The sequence below is a fragment of the Pelophylax lessonae genome (assembly GCF_965119305.1).
Source record: "Pelophylax lessonae genome assembly, chromosome: 2".
Taxonomy (NCBI): Eukaryota; Metazoa; Chordata; class Amphibia; order Anura; family Ranidae; genus Pelophylax; species Pelophylax lessonae.
In genome coordinates this window covers 158,247,406-158,269,699 of record NC_138769.1, presented here as the reverse complement: position 1 = coordinate 158,269,699, position 22,294 = coordinate 158,247,406, and the positions used below count along the sequence as shown (strand labels likewise).

At 43.0% G+C, this 22,294-nt stretch overlaps 2 protein-coding genes across 3 annotated transcripts in view; both read left to right on the top strand.

The window, feature by feature from the left end:
* POLDIP2 (DNA polymerase delta interacting protein 2) overlaps positions 1-4,330 on the top strand; it is a 30,321-nt gene extending 25,991 nt beyond the window's left edge. The window contains exon 11 of one of the 2 annotated variants that reach the window (XM_082244278.1): positions 3,958-4,330. In XM_082244278.1, coding sequence (XP_082100404.1) covers positions 3,958-4,072 — 115 coding nt within the window. In that variant the 3' untranslated portion in view covers positions 4,073-4,330. The remainder of the gene's footprint in view (positions 1-3,957) is intronic. The other variant, XM_082244279.1, reaches the window with a different exon arrangement.
* Positions 4,331-14,036: 9,706 nt separating this feature from the next.
* Positions 14,037-22,294, top strand: part of TSR1 (TSR1 ribosome maturation factor) — a 48,437-nt gene continuing 40,179 nt past the window's right edge. Inside the window, exons 1-4 of the mRNA XM_082244352.1 lie at positions 14,037-14,192; positions 18,149-18,252; positions 20,508-20,724; positions 21,219-21,353. Coding sequence (XP_082100478.1) covers positions 14,078-14,192; positions 18,149-18,252; positions 20,508-20,724; positions 21,219-21,353 — 571 coding nt within the window. The 5' untranslated portion in view covers positions 14,037-14,077. The remainder of the gene's footprint in view (positions 14,193-18,148; positions 18,253-20,507; positions 20,725-21,218; positions 21,354-22,294) is intronic.

The window sequence follows — 22,294 nt, the reverse complement described above, 5'->3', positions numbered from 1 at the left end:
CAAAAAAAAGTATATTTTTTATATATATATATATATACATACACACACACACACACACACACACACACACACACACACACACACACACACACACTCTTAAGGGGTGATGGGAAAAATAATATAAAAAATGGATATGTATGTGTATATAAACTAAATGTTAGGTGGACGAGGTAGAGGAACTCTCCCTAAAAGGGACCAATAACCAAAAGAACAACTGAATGGATCAGAATTTGACACTGTGGGTAGTAAGCTACTCTTTCAAACCTCGGGGAGAAAAAGTATTGAGCTTTAAATGCAAAAAGTCTCTCTTTTACACAGCAAAGAAAACCTTTGTTAAATTCAAAAGGTGCGCTAAAACAAATAATAAGATTTCCAAAATTATGCAAAAACAACAATTTGGATAAAGGTGAGTGGGATGTGCAAAAAAGTCCAGTGTATATCTCTTGAAGTGTCCATAAATGATAAAACATATAGGTGCTCAACAGCAAAGAAATATCTTCTACTTCAGTGCAATAACGCCCACAACCAGGTGAAATTCCTCCTTACCAGACGGAAAAATAAGGTGTGCACAAATAACATAAATTTCACTGCAACCGTGAATGCTGACACACTCCGCGTGAACCACCCAAAATGGTCCCTTACCAGATGTAGTAATAAAAAGCGCAGAAATATGGATTCAAAATCCCCTTCCACTTCCTCCGTGTATAATCTACACTGGGTGCCTTTTCAGTCAACCACTGGAAAGCGCTCTGGTTCCGAGTATATCCACTAATGGTTCCTTCACTCTGGACCTGTATCCAGGAGGCAGTGACCAAAGGCCAATGTCCTCCAGTTGCGGGGTGCAGGAAATAAAGTCGCGATAGTGTAATATCTTCTAAACCAGTTTAATGTGAGCAAAAATTACACTTACAGTTATGCAGTTCAAATCGGCGTGTTGAAACACCTCCGAGGTGTTACCGTCCCGTACGACCGCTCGGAGTCCGTTCTGCAACCGGACACGAGCCTACCCATAGGAAATTCCTGTCACATTTTTCAACACGTCGATTTGAACTGCATAACTGTAAGTGTAATTTTTGCTCACATTAAACTGGTTTAGAAGATATTACACTATCACGACTTTATTTCCTGCACCCCGCAACTGGAGGGCATTGGCCTTTGGTCACTGCCTCCTGGATACAGGTCCAGAGTGAAGGAACCATTAGTGGATATACTCGGAACCAGAGCGCTTTCCAGTGGTTGACTGAAAAGGCACCCGGTGTAGATTATACACGGAGGAAGTGGAAGGGGATTTTGAATCCATATTTCTGCGCTTTTTATTACTACATCTGGTAAGGGACCATTTTGGGTGGTTCACGCGGAGTGTGTCAGCATTCACGGTTGCAGTGAAATTTATGTTATTTGTGCACACCTTATTTTTCCGTCTGGTAAGGAGGAATTTCACCTGGTTGTGGGCGTTATTGCACTGAAGTAGAAGATATTTCTTTGCTGTTGAGCACCTATATGTTTTATCATTTATGGACACTTCAAGAGATATACACTGGACTTTTTTGCACATCCCACTCACCTTTATCCAAATTGTTGTTTTTGCATAATTTTGGAAATCTTATTATTTGTTTTAGCGCACCTTTTGAATTTAACACATTATTTACACATATTCAGGCACTGTATACAGGTAGCGGCTTTAACCCATTGCTATCAGCGCACCCTCACCAATTTATCTCAAAGAAAACCTTTCACCGTCTGTCAGAGACCCCTTGGATATGTATTTGATGGCAATGACAGTTAAATCCTTGATGATCTTGCCATGATGGGTGGCAAAATGGCGGGGAAACTGTGAATCTTTCCCTTTTCTGAATGAGCCTATGGTGTTCACAGACTCGAGTACGGAGCTGTCAGATGGTGCGACCCACATATAAGAGATGGCAGGAACACCGCAAGACTCCTGTATGTTGAGAGGGCATGAGCTAGGCCATCTATGAAACCACTTTTATACTGTAATGTATGTATCCAGCTTCTAGCTTTGTGACCATAATCACTTTGGTCACAAAACATTCCCGTTATGAGTAATACAAGTAAACCATATTCTTACAAATGTTTACTGGCGTAGCTGAGGATGGCAATTGGTTAGTTTTGTTTTATACAGATATTTGTAAATAGGGGCCAATGGTTTAACTTTGTATAGGGAGTGCAGCTGATGTAACCTTATTGTCCGTACTTGACAGAAACCTGTGCTTGAACAAATGTGAGCTGCCATTTGTTACTTCACCTGACAACTCATGTTGATCTATTGGCTTTATTACGTTAAATGTCCATCTAGAACAAGTATGCAGATCAGACTTTAGGCTTTTTTTTTTCTTTTATTTTCACCTGGTAATCTGGCCAGTAACACACTTACTGGGGTGGCGTGGGGTGTCTCCACTCTGAATGGAGGAGCACTGGAGACACTCTTGGAAAATGAAAATCTGCATCCTCTGTCTGGGGAAGGGGGTAGTGTTTAGATGGACTTGACTACATAGAACTCCAGCTAACACTTTATAAGCAGGTATGGTAACTTTTTTTTTTTTTTTTTTGGGATAAAGGCTTTACATATAAAAGGCGACCATTGTAAGCCCTTCTGTCAGTGGTAAGTGGTTTGTCGCAACCCTCTGACACTTTTGTTTGACAGCTTAGAGCAGGGTAAGGCAACCTTGGAGGAGTGGAAATCTACTTGAACAACATAGAGGAGATCAAAGGTCACCAGCCTTTATCACTTTTTTAACATAGCATGGCCCCATTAACCACTTCCGCAAACCGATGCTTGAAGAAGTGGTTGTACGGGGTTGATGCCTGCGGCTACAGGCATCAACCCGGTACAGTTTTTTAGAGCTGGCGGTCGGCTTTCTGGTGATAACCGATGCGGCTCAGCAGCTGCTCAACCCCTATCCCAGCTAGCCGCCCCTCTGCCTGCACATCCAGCGGCTGGTTAGAGTCCCAAACAAAGCCAGATTCGGCTTCGATCGAGTCTCCGATTAAGTAACCCGGAAGCGACGTCACTTCCGGTTTACTCAGCTGCTAACAGCGCCGATTTTAAAAAAAAACTGACAGTATTCAAAAATTTACTTTGAAGTATTTTAGACCCCAGATCCCTCCATGAAGAGATCCTGTCACTGCCTATTACTGTCACAAGGGATGTTAGCATGGAGTGCAGAGGTCCGTAATATAGAATGCAAAGTTCGGAGGTCAGTGATATGTAATGCATAGTTTAGTGGTCAGGGGTAAGTAGTATGTAATTCAGAAGGTCAGGAGTAAATAATGCAGAGCACAGGCATGAGTAGTTCAGAGACAAGTAGTATGTCAACCAGAATTTAGAGGCAAGTACAACTGAGGTCAGGGTTAGTGGAATGTAACAAAGCACAGAGGTCAGTGGTGTGTAGGAGCCTGTTCACACTGGGGCAGTGATTGGCATTTTTCCACACTGAAAGAATGCTAGTCACTGCTAGGGCACATAGAAAACAGCTGGGAATCACACTAAGCAAACTAAGCTTGGGCAATAGGTTTAAAAAACTTGCATACATCAATAAAAATGATGGGCGTATATGCTTTTTTATTTTTCATCCTGTTGATGAACCAATGCTGACTGGATCACATTTAGCGCTTTGGAGTTTCCCCTTTATAAGGAGACGTAACACGCAGATTTACTATATGATGGTCCACAGGATCCGGTAAGAGGCTTTAGTACTTGGTGGTGAAAGCATCATGAATTGATTGTGGGGGAAACTGGTGGAGCAAGTGAATCATGGACAATTTATTTCCTTTCAACTTTTTCTAATACCGCTTTAACTAAGATCGTATTGAAGCCAGAGGATTAGAATGATGACCGATATCTAGCACCTTTCTGCATGGACAGCCCTGTATTAGATCAGTTTGCTTTGCAAATAATTGTGTGCTTACTCAAACACATCTGTATTTTTCCTTCAGGGGAACCTTCCGCTTTGAGCGACCTGATGGATCACACTTTGATGTCAGGATTCCTCCTTTCTCTCTGGAGAGTAACAAGGATGAAAAGACGCCCCCGTCTGGTCTTCATTGGTAGTGATGTTGCACAGCCTTGACTGAAAAGCACTTTGTTGAACTGTTCTCATCAGACTGTTGTGTCTCAGACTATGAACAGAAAGCTATTTGTCATATCCCTACCCTCAGACATCCCTTTTTGTTTAGTTTTGAGACGAGGATGTGTGCCCCCTCCTGAACACTGAAGTTGCTGCTTTTATATTTAATTTCCTACACTGCAGGTATTGTCCCAACCACACATCCTCCTGAAACATCAGAGCCTTTTGGGAAATCAAGTATTTGTTTTGTTTTATTTTTTTCCAAGGTTTTTTTTTTTTCTTTTTTTGAATAAAGCAATACATTTCTTGATGTGACTGTGTTGTAACTCTTACATAGTGTAGCATTTAATAATTACTGCATGATGTAAGATGGCATAGCCTTGAAGTTACTGGATGATATTTAGTCCCTTAAGCCTATAAGAATTTGTACTCTGCAGGTTTGATTTTGGGTTTAATACCACTTTAATCTAAAGCCTAACTCCATCTTTCCTTCCACTGTAGTTTGGAGGAAGCTGGCTCAAATTAAATATTTCAATTACTAATTACTGTGCCTGCTGTCAGCTATGTACAGTATGCAGCACTGTCTTCTGGCAGAAGAATCACAGCAAGGAATAATTATCTACTGTCAGATCAAAATCAAGTTGGGTTGAGTGCTTCTCAGCCATTCAGAGGAAGCCTTGTATTTTTATCACTGAATACAAGGCTCCTGTGATTGGTTGAGATGGAGATTGTGAAGTCATCCGCCCGCCTTGCCACCACAGCCATTTTGAGGACGCTTTCTATTCATTGATAAAAATACAAGGCTTCCTCTGGTTGAGAAGTACACAGCCTGACTTGATTATATAATTTTTTTGCAGCAGATGGGAACTCCTCATACCGCTGCCAGAACACAGCTCTGCTTACCATATGTAGCTAAAGCTATATACAGTGTTGACAGTGGCTGCAGAAATTGGTAAAGGAATAGTTTGTTTAGGGCAGCTTGACCCAAAGAAAACTATTTAAGGTGATAGGAAAGATGTAATTAGGCTTTGAATAGAAGAGCTTAAATTGGAACACAAATGCAAAGTAAATTATGTGGCATTAGGTGTTAATTCCACCTCTAAATTTGCATAATTGGTCATTAAGTGCTTGGATGGTGCTTAAGATTTGATTAGCTGCTACTAGAGTGATGTCAGATGGTTTGTAACACAGCTTTGCATTTGCCCAACATACTGTATATCCAGCAGCAGTATGAATTCCAGCAAGTGTATTTTCTATTGGAATAAATGGTACCATGTGATAAATATCACCACAACCCATGAAAACCACAGAAGTGTAAATGTGCCCTAATGCTGGAATAAGTAGGATGCGGTTTTATAGACCTTTCCAACCCACCCACTGGTTAGACACAAGTTAGTGGGTGCACAGCATGTTATATTCATGTGTTCCCATGCAGATAATATGCTTAACAGTCCAAAGAATTCTACCTCCCTTGTTGAACCAGTTCTGGACTGGAAGATTTTCCCCCTAATGACCAGGCCTTTTTTTGTGATTCAGACAATTTGCATGGTCGTGCGGTGCTGTACCCAAATAGAATCGATGTCCTTTACTTCCCACAAATGGAGCTTTCTTTTGGTGGTATTTGATCACCTGTACGATACAGAGCAACAATTCTGAAAAAAAATTTTTTTTTTTTTTTTTTCACTTTCTGCTATATTCCATTCCCAAAATCAAATGTTTTCATCATTTTAGGCCAATTTGTATTCTGCTACATATTTTTGGTAAAATAAAATCCCAATAGGCGTATATAGAATTGGTTTGTGAAAAGGTTATCGCGTCTACAAACTTGGGGAAAGATTTGTCATTTTTATTTTTTTTACTAGTAATGGCGGCGATCAGCAATTTTTAGGGGTACTGCGACCTCGCGGTGGACAGATCGGACCTCTGACACTTTTGACATTACTACAGTAATCAGTGCTAAAATATGCACTGTAATAACACTGGCAGGAAAGGGGTTACCCAGAGGCGATCAAAGGGTTAAATGTGAACCTCAAGAAAAGGCCAATGGTATATCTATATGGGAGGGAGAATGTCAGGAAATATGTAGTCTCAAGGAACATAAAAATCAAAAATAGTTAGCAATGACCTATAATGAACTTCCTAAAAAGGATGAACCGAATACCTAAAGAAGAGCCCTGAACAAGACAGGGATCTGGGAAGATTTTAAATAGATGGATTAAAAAAATATGGATTTCTTATGTCACAGTATACTGAAAATATAGCTAGATTGTTTCTTAGCAGAACTGAGCTGGAGATATAAGTCTCATATATATATATATATATATATATATATATATATATATATATATAATATAGGCTATTCATAAATTGGTACAAAACTAACATCCAGCCATATTGAGCTGATGGAATGGACTTTCAACAATAATATATCATCCAGAAAACAAGAGAAACCTATAGCTAAAGAGGGCTCATGGATAAGGAATAAATAGATAAGCCAACATAGCCCAAAGGGGGCAAAAATTCAGACTTCCTAATAATATAAAATCCTTGGATATAGAGTCCTTAAGATTCAGGGCCAGACGCAGTTACCCTCATATACACAGATAAAGAACTGGGGGAGTACGAGCTCAAATGTCCTAACAAAGTCCAAACCAAGGGTAAATTATTATATCCAAAAATAGGCTGGCCTCATTCAATATACAACAGTAAAAGGCAGTATATTAATCATTAATATCCAAGAGGAAGAGGGTAGTATATACCATAAAGAATGTCAAGTGCCCATTACGTCCAGGAGTCCCAGAGTACAAGAAAATCTACCACAGGCCTTTTCCATTGCTGTTCCTGCCGCCCGCTGTCCTTAAACTATATACAGTAGAAGGTTGAAATATTGGACCTTGCAACAGGAGGTTGGGTTCACCCACCGAAAAATTTGCGATGTCAAAGTACCACGTTCTGAGCCAGGCTAGGGTAATCAGAATCACTGGAATGCCTTCCACCTGAGTACTGAGAAACTGAAGGTAGAAGCTGTAGTGGTGAAAAGGGATACTTTGGGGATTATTGGTACCATGTCCTTACTAAAGCATCCACCGTGAATGTTCTGGGGTCTCTGGCCCTGGATACAAATATGTCCAGCTTTGCAATGAATTTGGACATTAGAAGATCCACATTCGGAATTCCCCACCATTGGCAGAGTTCCTCGAAAACCTCTGGGTGAAGAGCCCACTTCTCTGGAGTTAAACATTGATGGCTGAGAAAATCCTCCTGACAATTTTCCATGCTGGGAGTGTAGAATGCACACATGGCAGAAATATGGAGTTCTGCCCAAGACAGGATGAGATCTGTTAGCTCCTGAGCACCCCCCCCCCCCCTTCTGGTGCCTTTCTGATGGTTTTTGTATGCCACTATTGCAGCATTGTCTAACTGACCCTATGCAGGGGGGTCCTTCAGCTGTATCGACAAATAGTCCTCAATTCCAGGACGTTGATGGGCAACATCCTGGTGACCATGTCCCCTGGACCGAGAGATTTCCAGAACCCCACTCCAGCCCACCAGGCATGCGTACCTCATCAGAACCCAGCAGGACAGAGGGATGAATGATTTTTCCACTTCCAGCATGCTTGGAGAAAACCATCAGGCCAAAGGCAGTCTCTTCATAGAGTCTAAAAGCATTAGGGAGGTCAGTGATTGTGTCCCCTTGTCCCATGTCGACAAGCCATTGAGTTGGAGGAGCATGGAATAAAACTGGGCAAAAGGAGCCATCTCAACAGAGGCTACCATCTTTCAAAGAACCCTCATGCAAAGACAGGTTAAGGGGTCCAATATTCTAAATCAACTTACCTGAGTGTAAGGCATTTGTCTAGGGGTAGGATCACTCTTGATTGAGTTATGTCCAAGATCAGTTCAAAATTTTTCAACTTCTGGGTTGGTACTATGGTTGTCTTTGCACGGTTCAAGACCCATCCAAACCTCTTCACACTTGTACAATTTGATTCACATTGAACCCCAGGAGCAGAATAGAATGCTCCCTCAGAAGCAAGTCCTCTAGCTCAGTGGTCCTCAACTCCAGTCCTCAGGGCCCACTAACAGGCCAGATTTTAAGTATTACCTTGGGGAGATGCAGACTAGAGTACTGCAATCACTGAGCTGCAAATGATATCACCTGGGATGTATTTCAGTTATCTTGCAAACCTGGCCTGTTATGCCCCATACACACGTGCAGATTATCTGCAGACTTACCAAAACCATATAATATGAGGTCAAACCTAAACACTTTCAATTTGTATGCAATCCGGCAGGCCCTTGCACTACATAGAAAAGGTAAGTCTGCAGATAATCTGCACGTGTGTACGGGGCATTAGTGGGCCCTGAGGACCAGGGTTGAGGACCACTGCTCTAGCTAACCTATAACCAGAATACCCTGAGCATGTAGGAACCTGGGACTTAAGGCCCGTACACATGAGTCGAAATTCAGCCGGGAATTCTCGTCCGACGACCGATCTGCCGATTTTCGACTTGTTAGTATGATGCTTCCGACAACCGACTCCGACTTTTCGGCCGAAAAAAATCTGGTTTGCAGGCTATAAAATTTTTGTCCTCCGTCGAAACACGGCCGATTTTCGTGCAGTCAGTACAGATTTCAACAGGGAAAAATCTTATGAGCAAGACTGGGCATGCTCAGAGAAGAAAAAACACAAAGAAAGCAAACCAACACATGACATCACTTCTGAAGTAGAATTTTGTCGGGCGGGAAAATTTGTGTGCAGTCTAGGCACATTCCAACCAACAAAACACCACTCTGTACAAAAGATGGACGACTGGTCGGCGGAAATTCGTTGCGTGTGTACTAGGCTTAACACTTGAAGCAGTGGACAGGCTCAATAACAGGGCCACAAACTGAAAGTGGCAGTCTTTCACTGTAAAATTTAAGTATCATCGGTGAGATTGAAAGATTTGAATATGCAGATAAGCATCTTTGGTATCCACAGATGTCAGAAAATCTCCCTGCCGGAGGGAGATAACTCCTGACTGAAATAATTCCATATGGAAAATTTGCACTCAGAGAAGCTTTTGAGTCTCTGATGTTACCATTTGGTTGCGGAGCCGTGAAAAGGTTCATGCAGAAACCACTGAAAATGTCACTCTCTTGGACCAGGGCAAACACCCCTTGCAGGTGGTTTGGCGCTTGGGGGGGGGGGGGGAACCTTTTTTTTTTTTTTTTTTTTTACAGAATCTTAAACATTAAAAAGCATAAAGTGTAGGGAAGATTTTGAAATTACAGCTTGTATCCTTGAGCCGATACTGTATATTGCGGACCCATTTGTCTGCAATTTCCCCCTGGAAGCCTGAAATTTTTCTGTGAATGTTTGCAAACATCTCCTCCCCTGAGTAATGCCTCGTACACACATCGATTATTGGCCAGGAATTTTCAGCCAACGTCCGATCGGCCGATTTTCGGCTTGTTAGTATGATGCTTTCGACAACCAACTTTTCGTCTGAAAAAAATCTGGTATGCAGGCTATAAAATTTTTGTTGGTCAACAACACAACGGCCGATTTTCCGTCAGTCAGTACAGATTTCGGCAGACAAAAATCTGATGAGCAAGACTGTGCATGCTCAGAGAAGAAAAAACACACGGAAAGTAAACCAGCACATGACATCACTTCTGAAGTAGATTTTTGTTGGCCGAGAAAATTCGTGTACAGTCTAGGCACATTCCAACCAACAAAACACCACTCTGGACAAAAGTCGGACGATCGGTCGGCCGATAATCGTTGCGTGTGTACGGGGCTTTAGTCTTCCCCTATATTGTGAAGAGAACTTGTCTCCCTCAGAGGGTTTTGATGTTCATGATTTCTTGAGGAACTGGGATTGGAGCTTGGGCTTAAAGCCGGAGACTTGTGGTGAAAGGAATGCTTTTTGGAGGTAGAGAGAATGGCAAGTTTTTGTACCACAGGCTTCACATTTTTGAGCAGCAACATGTTTCTCTTGCCCACGGCTACCTTTTAGATATATTCATTCAGAGCAGGTCCAAACAAACTTTCTTATTGAACAGATAAGTGCCCAACCTGCTTTGTACAATGCAACTCAGCTCTTCAGCCATAAGATCCTGCTCATGTGCACCAACAAGACACCAAAATAAAAAACTTGTTGAATGGAGTCCTTTAAGGCATCCACTGAAAAGCTAAAGCCATGGGGAATCCTCTAAATAATCTGCCTGACTCCAAATTTCTGCGGTCATCCAATGAACCCAGACCATGGGGCATTGAATGCACACCTACAGCTGCAATAGTGGGTTGTAAGAATGCCCTCACTAGAGAAGAAGAGGCCTACAATTGGCTCCCAGATTCTTAAATACTGGGTCCTCATCCACTGGTACCCTGTGAGTTTTGTTGAGATAGGAAACTGCAGGGATACTCCATTGTTTTTAGTGAACTCCATGGGATATTGTAAAGCAAATCTTTGGTAGAAGAAACCCATAATCAGGGTGAAACCAGTCTGTATATAACATATCCTTTAAACGAGGATGTACAGGAAAAGATTGGGTCTGGGATGAAACTGGACCCTGGGATTCCTCAGGAGTAGATTATTCAGATGAGAAAACAGTTGTCTTCCCCTCCTCTGGAAATGTATCCTCTTCCACTACTGGCTCCTCCTCCATCATCAATATGGTCCAAACTGGATAGGACTTTGGGGAGCTGGTTTTCCAGCCAGCAATAGCAGATGAGAATTCCTCCCTTGACAAAAAGGAACTGGAGAAAGGTATCCCAGAGATTGTGGGAACCCTAGACAGGTGAAAGGAGTCAGAGCCACATGGAACTAGCTGAACCCCATGGGATACAGAGCAAGGGGAGCTATATCTAGGTTTCTCGCTGCCTGATAAGTGAATTTAGGAACCCTTTACCTTTTGATCCCCCCTTTTCCATCCCTGAGACATGGCTGTCCAGCAGTCCAGTCAGCAGTGGATAAGACGTGAAAACACCTGTGTGATGTACCTTTCAGATGGGATAGATTATGCCCCAAATGAGAACTCATGCCTTCTGAGCCAGTGATCTGGTTCCCCACAGAAAAAACAAGGGACGGAGGGAGCGTTCTGCACCAGAAGCCTCCTGGATTGCCCCTAAACCACTCTACTTGCAGACAGGTAGAGGTTACTGCTGCCCCAGCGGAAGGTTAGGGGTTAACTGCACCCCTGGGTTTTTCTTGGGTCCAATCCTCTGGTCCTGTGTGCTATAAAAGGGATGAGGGCCCAGATCCTGGGGGAAATTTACACACACTCAGAGAGGGATGCTCTGCCCTGTGCCATTGCTAAATTCCAGTCATAGACTCAGCCAACATTGGACTTTGCTTGAACAGGTATGCTGGGGCAGCCACAAGCCTGTAGTTAGGGACTAGGGATGTTAGGGGACTTTATCTTGGACTGTCAAATGTCATCATGTTAATTTATTCTTCAAGTAAAATGTTTGAAACTTTGCCTTTAGCTGGATACACACTATAAGATTTTCTGAAGACTTTTTCCTACAGATTTACCTTTTCTATGTAGTGCAAGGGCCTGCCAGATTGCATACAAATTGAAAGTGTTTAGGTTTGACCTCATATTATATGGTTTTGGTAAATCTAAAGGAAAAAATCTTTAGAAAATCTTATAGTGTGTATGGCCCATTTGCCTGGTCTGGAGTTACTAAAGGGATGAAATGTAAGTAACCGACACATAGTCTGCAGCTCAGGTCATTAAACACATTGGGGTATGAAGACATCTGTACAAGGAGTTTATATAGTGTAAAGATACACATGGTTAACAAAGGTTTCTTAACAGCCTGTCATTAAGTGTGTACATGTGCCAGGTGGGATAGCCTCTTGCAGCGAGGGGGATTTTGTCGGCACTTCTTTGGCCATGATCCATTTCCCATAGCAATGGGAGCGGCTCTGCAATCTCGGATCTCTATTCCTGTACATAGGAACTGAAGAGAAAGAGTTAATTGAAGTGAAGTCCACACTAGGTGCACAGCGAGACCCCCGAACATTACTCGGAGTGAGGTAGTGGTAATACTTTGGACAGATAGAGGGGACAAGAGCTCTGCGTGTCCCTTCTAAATGTACAAATAACCATGGTAATGTTTAGTACATCAAGATGGTGCTTATTAGAGTTCCTTCAAATTTATCATCTAGGTTCTAGGGGTTGTGAGCGTGCCTCAAGTAAATGTACCCCATGTGCATGTCAGTGACCCTGTACAAAGAGCCCAGCGTAGCCTAGAGGAACCCACCCTGGGGTAGGCCTTTCATGTGACCCTTGCTTGGCCCCCAACGAGGAGGGAAACATGGAGGATGTGATGATCACCCAATCACCTTGACCCACCCCTGCCCCACATACTACCATGTAGCTCTCAGGAGGGAGTAAAAAGGCCCCCCCCCCTAAAAAATAAGTGAATAAAGAGCACAACGCATATGATACGAATGGGGAGGGGGACATGGGGCTACAGCAGAAACTGTCCCCTAAAGAGACTAGGGCTGCCACCAGGGCACTGCCCATTCAGTGCTGGAGGGCTAGAGGTGGATTCCATGCATGTCCGGTATGGGGTCCGGGTACCATTCCTCTTATGGATAATAATGGATATGAGTCGTGGGACGTATGATAAAGAAAGAAAATCTTTCAATGCCTATTAATAATACTTTGTTAAACAAATATCCAATTGTTGTCTTTTCCGGATAGATATCTTACATATAAAATAACAACAGTTCCCTTCTTGGGAAGACTACCCTGTAATCACCAACCCCACACTAGGTACAAAACGTACCAAAATAGTCCAGAGGTCTGCTTTCTCCATACATTTCACAGATCAAGCTTCATCAGGAGAACAGAGGGGGGGGGGGACACTATGATTATGTATGCTGTCTGTTCAGACCACCAACTACCCACATTGATTGGAGTACTCCTCACATTCCCTACAAACTGCCATACTGGAGGGGAGAGAGAATGAACCCGTTGCCTGGGTTCACACTCATGTGGTATGGGACACAGCATGTAATTCGCACAGGAATCGCAGCACATTCTTGTGCGAATTACATGCGGTTTCTCTGGGGTGTGATTTGAGCCATGGATTTGTATGGTTCAGATCACACCGCATTTGCACCAAAATTCATGCAGGTCCCATTTTTGTTCGCAACAGAATTGGATCGTATGGGTGCCATGCCCATGCCATCAGATTGTGCAAGTCGCCCTGCGTTCTGCAAACCGATTGTAGGGGGTTGCTAACATACAGTTTGCGATCGGTTTGCATAAACGGGTTACGGAATCCGCAGCAAATTTGCGCCACATCTAGTGTGAACTGAGGCTCTGGGATAACCTGGTTGGCTAACTTGGCATGTAGGCAAGTATCAGACCCTATTGGTTATAGTCACTCAATTATCTCATTATATGCGATCTGATGAGCAATCCTGTTTCCACTTTCCTCAACAATGCTAAAGTATAACTAAAGGCAAAACTTTTTAATGGAGAGTTATAGGTCAGGTTTTTTGCCATCTGTGTCCCACTGCGGAGATTTCCACCCACTTCCTGTCCCAAAGCCACAACAGGAAGTGAGAGAAAATTCCTGCAAAGTGACAGAATGCCTGGTAGTCACCAGAAACAGTGTCCCTATTGGAAAATTTCCTCTCTGTTCCCTTTCTCTAAATGTGGGTATTTCTTTTACTTTCATGTTTGTTGATAATGGTAAACATGGCAAATAGGGTGAATCTTCCTAAAGAGGAGGGGGGCATACGGCAATAAAAACCTAATCCTTCTCCACTCTATCGTTTTACCTTAGCTCCACTTTAAGAGTACAATGCTCAGTGACAAGCCCACACCGTCACGAGGGGTAGGGAATTCTCACGGGTCGGCTGGGACACCTCCTCTACGCATGCGCACTGGATTCCAAGCCGTAGTGTCTCTTCCGCCCGGAGTTGGGCGGCTTTGCTCTCTGCACGGCTGTTAGTGGGCGTGGATTCGGGATAGCATGGCGATGGGTGAGAAGCAAGCGGCTCACCGGCCCGGAGCCTTCAAACAGCAGAATAAGGCACATAAGAGTGGTAGACACCGAGGACGGGGAGCGCAGGACCGCGAGAATAAAGGTGAGGGAGAAGGGGGAGGGGTCAGACAGCTGTGTGCCACGTGCTCACACCACGTGGTCCCAGTACTCTCTGCACTGTGCGAGGAGAAGAGAGGGCCATTGGAGCCCCCCTATGTACAGTCTGCAGTGTATTAGTACTGTGTGTGTTCCTGGTGTAATCTCTTCTCACACTTCCTGTCTCGGTGACAGCAGGACAGGAAGTGATGGAAATACCTTCACTGGGGGACACAGACAAGAACAATGGTATATAAGTGAGTGCAAATCTCTGCTGAGTGAGGTTATAGTGATTGTAAAGGGTTATTTTTTTTCATAACAAACATGTTATCCTTACCTGCTCTGTGCAAGGGTTTTGCAAAGAGCAGACCCCTACCCTCCTCTTCTGGGGTGCCCCAGCATCGCTTCCGTCTCCTCCTCTTCTTTGGATACCCCCGTGGAGAGCCGCTTTCCATGGGGGCACTGTGCGGGCACACTCACGAGTTCTGCTACTGCGTCCATTGACACAGATGGCAGGACTCTGCCCCGTACCCCCGCTCTCATGTCACTGGATTTGATTGACAGGAGCCAATGGCTCCAGCAGCTATCTATCTATCCAATGAGAAACCGAGACAGCGGCTGGAGCTGCTGGGCTCGTGCTCATCGCTGGAACGTTTGGGTTCAAGTAAGAATAACGGGGGGTCTGGGGGTTGCTGCAACCAACAAAGTTATTCACCTTAATGCATAGAATGAGAAAAAAGTTTGTGGTGTTGGTGCCAACAAAAACCCACACAAAGGAAGTGATAAATATATATATATTATAGGATGTGAAAATAATTCATAAAAAGTGCAGGATTAAATCCTAATATAGGAGCTGCAATAAACACATGAATACGTGAGATATGAGAAGAAACAAAATATTAGTAAATAGAAAATTGCGCTCAACTAAAAAACACTTGTGCAAAAATAAAGACCTTATATGAAAGCAAAAATAAGGTGCATAATATAGTGCAACAATAAGCATACAACATACAAAATAGTGGATAATTATGTACAATCATAGGTCCATTATCAAGTGGACTAAACATACAAATGAATAAATTAAATAAATATATAGTCCATAGTGATAGCAATGAATGTCCAATAAAAATAGGAAATTTGATGGTGACAATAATGGCAGCACTTGATAGGTTGTATACACCTCCACCAAATACACAGGAACACCCGGTGTGCAATCAAGGCTTACCGGATGAAATGGACTCCTTAAATTACAGGGGGTCAATGAAAGCAGACTCAGGACACCAGAGATATAGACACCCGATACCGCGGTCTCCGGGAAAGGAACGCCGCTTCTGCGTTCAACTGGGAGCCTGGAAGTGACGAGGTAGCGCGATCACGATCCTACGTCCCGGCGCGTTTTGTCAGCTCGTATCTGACGTCGTCAGGGTCACCTCAGATATGGTCACGTCAGATACGAGCTGACAAAACGCGTCGGGACGGTGGATCGTGGTCGCGCTACCACGTCACTTCCAGCTCCCGGTGGAACGCGGAAGCGGCGTTCCTTTCCCGGAGACTGCGATTGTGGTTTTGATATGCCCTTTTAATACCTGTACCATGTAAGTGCATCTACCATTATTAAATTTTAATTTTTGTACGTACTTCACTATCTGAGTCCTCTTGTTCCTTTCTGGGTATGCTATATGGGAGTCCATCCACAGTTTTAGTGAAATCAAAAGAGGATCTGTTTGGACTTGGGAGTATATTGGAAGAGGTGCCGGTCCTGGTATCGGGTGTCTATATCTCTGGTGTCCTGAGTCTGCTTTCATTGACCCCCTGAATTTAAGGGGTCCATTTCATCCGGTAAGCCTTGATTGCACACCTGGTGTTCCTGTGTATTTGGTGGAGGTGTAAACAACCTATTTTTGCCATTATTGTCACCATCAAATTTCCTATTTTTATTGGACATTCATTACCATCACTATGGACTATATATTTATTAAATGTATTCATTTTGCATTTGTATGTTTAGTCCACTTGATAATGGACCTATGATTGTACATGATTATCCACTATTTTGTATGTTGTATGCTTATTGTTGCACTATATTATGTACCTTATTTTTGCTTTCATATAAGGTCTTTATTTTTGCACAAGTGTTTTTTTTTAGTTGAGCGCATCTTTTTATTTAGTAATACTATATTTAGTTTCTTCTCTTAATGCATAGAATCCATTAACCACTTGCCTACTGGGCACTTAAACCCCCCTCCTGCCCAGGCCAATTTTCAGCTTTCAGCGCTGTTGCATTTTGAATGACAATTGCGCGGTCATGCAACGCTGTACCCAAATTAAATTTTTATCTTTTTTTTTTTTTCAAACCAATAGAGCTTTTTTTTGGTGGTATTTAATCACCACTGGGGTTTTTATTTTTTGCTGAACAAACAAAAAAAGGCCGAAAGTTTTGAAAAAAAAAAAAATCAAAAAACTTTTTTATAGTTTGTTATAAAATTTTGCAAACAGGTAATTTTTCACCTTCATTGATGTTCGTTAATGAGGCAGCACTGATGGGCAGCACTGAAGGGTATTGATAGGTGACACTGATAGGCGGCACTGGTAGGTGGAACTGACCTGCCTTGGTTGGCAATGGTAGGTGCCACGAGTGGAGGAGGAGGAGGGGGGTTTATAATCATTTCTAGCTAAAAAAAATGCAGATTTTAATGTATGCCAAAAATTTAAAAAATACCCAAGTAGACAAGTGATTAAATACATCATAATAAAATATTATTTTCAATGAAACCTACAAACTATGTTTGCAGGCCTGGTTTATGCAGGAGCTGCTGTCAGCGCTTCTGAAGCACAGTGACACCTAGAGGTTTCAAATAGCACAGCAGCTGTGTCCGGGAAGGAAGCCTTGCACATGTTAGGTACTTTGGTGTTTTTTTTTTTCTAAATAATTTGGGGGCGTACCTCTTACATCTATGATCTGTAACTGGTTAAAGAAGCACTGCATTTTAACCACTTCAATACAGGACTGGTTCACTTCCTTCCTGCCCAGGCCAATTTTCAGCTTTCCGCGCTGTCACATTTTGAATGACAATTGCGTGGTCATGCAATGCTGTACCCAAATTAAATTTTTATCATTTTTTTCACACAAATAAAGCTTTCTTTTGGTGGTATTTAATCTCCGCTGGGTTTTTTATTTTTTACTAAAAACAGAACATTTAAAAAAAAAACATTTTTTCTTAATTTCTGTCAGTAAATTTTGTAAATAAGTAATTTTTCTCCTTCACCGATGTGTGCTGATGAGGCTGCACAGATGGGCACTGATAGGCAGCACCGATGAGCACTGATAAGTGGCACTGATGGGCACTGACTGACGGACGTCACCCACTGACTGATGGGCACTGACGGACGTCACTGATGGGCACTGACTGGCATCACTAATGGGCTCTGATGTCACTGATGGGCATTGATTGGGAACTTTTTGGGCACTATTGTAGTTTACAGTAATCAGGGCACTGATGATCAGTGCCCTGATTACCTTTCCTGGACTTCCCTCTGAGGAGGAGCCGCTGATTGGCTCTTCTCACCACACCCTCTGACAGTGTGAGGCGAGGAGAGCCAGTAAACGGCACTTCCTCATTTACATGTGACTGGCTGTGATTGGACACAGCCGATCACATGGGTAAAGAGCCACGTTATTAGCTCTTTACCAAGATCGGGTTCGCGCCGTGTCCTAGGAACATGGCACGGCCACGGTCGCTGCGTGCACCCGTGGGCGCGAGAGAGCGGCCGTTTTGGGGCGCCGCCATATGACGTCGTCCCAGAACGAGAGCTGCACTGCTTCCACCGTCATTTGATGGTGGGTGGGCAGCAAGTGGTTAAACTTGTGATTATGTGACCCTGTACTATTCCACTGGCAATGCTGATATAGTGTTTGTATTTTTTTAGTGTTCCAGTCTGTGACATGAACCATTTTTTTTTCAGGACGTGTCTCTGCAAAAGTACTAAGTAAAAAGATTAAGAAAGATCTTAGCAAACTGGACAGGAGGCATAAAGCCAACCAGATTCGTAGACAGAGGAAAGATTCTGTAAGTACTTTGTCATTTTACTTTTTTACCTTTCCAAAGATGTAAGTGAATGCTGTTCAGATTAGTATTGAACTTGATCATTTTGATTACAAAAAAAATTAAGTATTGTACTGTTCAGTGTATTTTTTTTCACACTAAGGGCCCTTTCACACTGATATGCTTTTTCTGCATTTTTACCTTGCAAGAAAAACGCAGGAAAAATGTTTCCCTTTAAATCCGATGGACTTTTTACACAACTGCGCTGTGGGTGTGGTGCGTTTTGAAAAGATCTGCATGCTGCATTTAAAAACCGCACCGAAAATGCAGCCACCCACCCATTGAAATGAATAAGGCCCCTTTCACACTGTCCGCTCCGTCGGCGGACTCCGTTTTTCTCAGCGGGGGATCGATCCACCGATCTCCCCCCCGCTGAGCAGGAGGATGGCAGCTCCGTCTCCGTTGTGTGTGCAGAGATTGAGCTGTCATGTCCCCGCTGTCCTCTATGGGGGAATCGGTTGAGAACGGACCGCCTGTCCGTTCTCATCCAATCCCATCTGATCCGAGATCCGCTGGATGGATGGAAAATAGGGTTTCCATCTGTCCGGATTTGGCAGATAGGATCGGATCGGATGGCAGTGGGTGTCAGCGGAGACGTCTCCGCTGACATCCGCTGCCCCATAGGGATGCATGGGGCATCCGTTCAGATCCGCCTAAAAAACCGACAGGCGGATCTGAACGGTCTGCATTTATGAAAGGGGCCTAAAAATTGCAGGAAAATAGCAGTAAAAACACACCCATGATTGGCGCACATGAAACGCATATGAAACACAGCAAAATCCTACAGAGCAGTGTGAAAGGGATCTTAAAGTCACATTTTCATGACAAGCTTTCAAGGTGTTACCTCCTCTCAGTCCAAGCAGTCTTTGACCAAGAATAAGGGAGCACCCCAAAAGTTTGTCCAGAAAAAGTACAAATTGCAAATCTGTCAAGTCTGTACTGTATTTTGTTGCAAGGGCACTAGAATGGCTACAATCACCCTAAAGCAGACATGTCCAATGGGACGCTTTAATACGGCCCCACAGGTAATTTGGAAAAATCTATTGTTGTGGCCCCTGTGAATCCCAGAATGCTGCTCAGGGCCCCTAGGCTCTCTGGATCTTTCAATGCCGCAGGACTGCGCGTATGCTATATTAGTTATTTTACTATCCTCCTATATATGCTACTGTTTTGAACGACCTCTACTCAAAATGATGGTCCATCCCAGCCCGCTGCATCCAATTCCGTTTATTGCTGTTACTTGTGAATACACTATTGTTAACACCCACCGCCCGCCCCCACCAGCTTTATATCCCTTGCTTAATATGGCCTGGACTTAGCCTGATTAGGGAGCACTAAAAAACACAAACAAATCTGGCGCTAGTATGACAGGACCAGTGCCCTCTCCATGATAATTGGCATAACGCCTGGGGGTCAAGTAGCAGCTGTGTGGGAACAAAACACACCAGGAGGGATGTTCAAAAGTATCATACACAAGGGTTAACCACATATAAGCACTATATGAACCCACCGATGATGATTACTGATGGCAGCAATAATAGTCATGAATGATGCCAATGTAGTAAATAGAACATTGAAAAGCTGTCAGGAAAACCATACCAGAAGCAGGCACTCCTCGTGCTGCCCTGCATTGGGTCACCGCACAAAATGGTCGGCCCTCACGCATGTTCACTTAATCAAATCTGGCCCTCTTTGAAAAAAGTTTGGGCACCCCTGCCCTGAAGCTAAAGTTGAATAATGCCCTTGGTATAGGTGTTGGACATTGAAGCAGGAGATGCTTAGCTGTTACTGTTCATCGTCACCGTCACAGAAGTGCGCTCTTAATCTCTGAGCTCAGAGCTACTGTATCAGGGAAGAGCGAGAGCATATAAAGGGGTTTTAATCAGAAAAAAAAACTCGCTCTTGTAATGGTGAAAATGATCACCATGCTGCTCCTAGCATCATCTTAGGTGTTTTCCAGTCAGGCTTCATGAGGTTCATAAATATTCTACACCTATAGTGAGGACATCATTCAGAGTTGGTTAAAAACTGCACAGACTAATTTTTACAGACACCCCTTATCTGCATAGGCATTTGTATCCTGGCAGCCATAGAAATAAATAAATCTGTAGAGTATTGCTTGTGGCAGAGGGGCAGGTATATCTAAATTCTGTTGCTTTTATTGCTGTATAGGCCAAGCCTTTTATCTCATATGAGTCATGTTTTTTTACCATCTGCAGGTTCTCTCTGAGAAGCGTCACCTAGGAAGTAAAGATGGACCACCACATCTTGTTGTATTGGTTCCATTACATTCTAGGGCAATCACAAAGAACCTACCGGACCTGATACAGGTTAATGAAGGTGATATTCTGCAGAAAGTTGATGGAAAAAGTTGCAGTTTTGCTCTTGTCTGTCCTAAGCAGAAGCAGAGATGGTGCTTTGTTGAAGCAAACAAAGGTGAGAACAAATGTTTTATTATCCCTTGGTAAAGCATTTGTTTAGTTAAAACATGTTTTTTTGTGTGTGACAGAACCAGGGAAGAGTAAAAAGCTGTGTTTATTTTTTGCTGTCTTTGCCCCATTGGGGAAATTTCCCTTCCCTTCGTGTCTTGGAGCTGCAAAATAAAGTGAGCTGCAACCGGAGGGGCAAATCAATCTCTACAAATTGAGGGGAATTCTCCTCTTATACATCTGCCACCAGAACTGGTGTCATCCGTCAGATTTAATTTTGTATTTTCCATTGCTTTATCTCTAAATTAAAATGACAACCAGGATGTAAAGAGAGGAATAATATACTTAGTTAGAACACAGACCGAAAAAAAACCTTAAAGGCCTTTTATTCCTTACCTAAGCTATTCAAAAAAGAAAAATTTTTAGCTCTCCATACACTTTGTGAATGTTGCACAGTTTTTACATGGGTGTCCTAAACATTTTTATGCTTTTTGTTTTTAGACGATCTTCATTCTTTGCTCGACCTGGCTAAAGTGGCTGACACCCTCCTCTTTGTTCTGGATCCTCAAGAAGGATGGGACAGTTATGGAGATTACTGCTTGTCCTGCTTGTTTGCTCAGGGCCTGCCCAGTTACGGTAAGTAATTGTAATAAATATGAAGTCTTATATTACAAGTTTAGTTTGTACTGTACTTCATTTTGACACTCTGTACCGTTAGTGGAAGTCACCTTCAAATGTTGGCTGATAATTATCTTAAAGTGGTTGTAAGTTTCAGACATGAAATATGAACAAAGCATATCCCTCTGTAGTGTGAACCTGACTATTTAGAGCACTATGTATAGTTTCTGTCTGCTGTGTCTTTCCTCGGCTATCAGCATGGGTCACTTCTGCCAAGTTTTCCTGACACCAAGAAAAAAAAGGGGACAGGCGAGGAGTTCCAGCAGATTGACAGCCTCAGCTCTATTCCTGTGTATTGTGTGAAGGGGGGTGAATCCCTTCCCTCCAATCAGCTCTCAGAGCTCTCCTCACTGAGCTCTGCAGAGTGTAGCACCCCTTTTTTTCCTCACAGACAAGCTTCAAAAATTCTGGACTTTGAACCTTTGGGCAGATGCAGAGAAGAGAAGACTGCAGATAAAAAGTACAACTTATGTAGGAGGATTTGATTAATCTCTGTGTATCACCTGAGGCCAGTCACTTCACTAGGTATATGTAGAGTCAAAAAAAGGGTGTCACTTAGCCCTGCTTTTCCGCCACCCCCCACTAACTGCTCTGTTTAGCCATTGGGAGTGTCACTTTAGAGCCCATGCGGGGCTTTCTTTACCTGGTCCCAACAGCCAAATGTAGCTATGCAGGGGCTAGCAAAGGCCAAGTATTTAGTGCTGGGGGAGGTTTATATATTTATTATTACCACACTGATGATTGTACTGTACATTGTTCTGTGTGTGTGGTGAACTTTAAACAAACAGCTGCATTGTAGTAATATTTTATTTCACATTATGCAATGAAATCTGATAACTGACTCTGCTTTTAGCATTGCTGGAATTATCTTTAATTCAGATTTGTATTTGTCAGGCTAA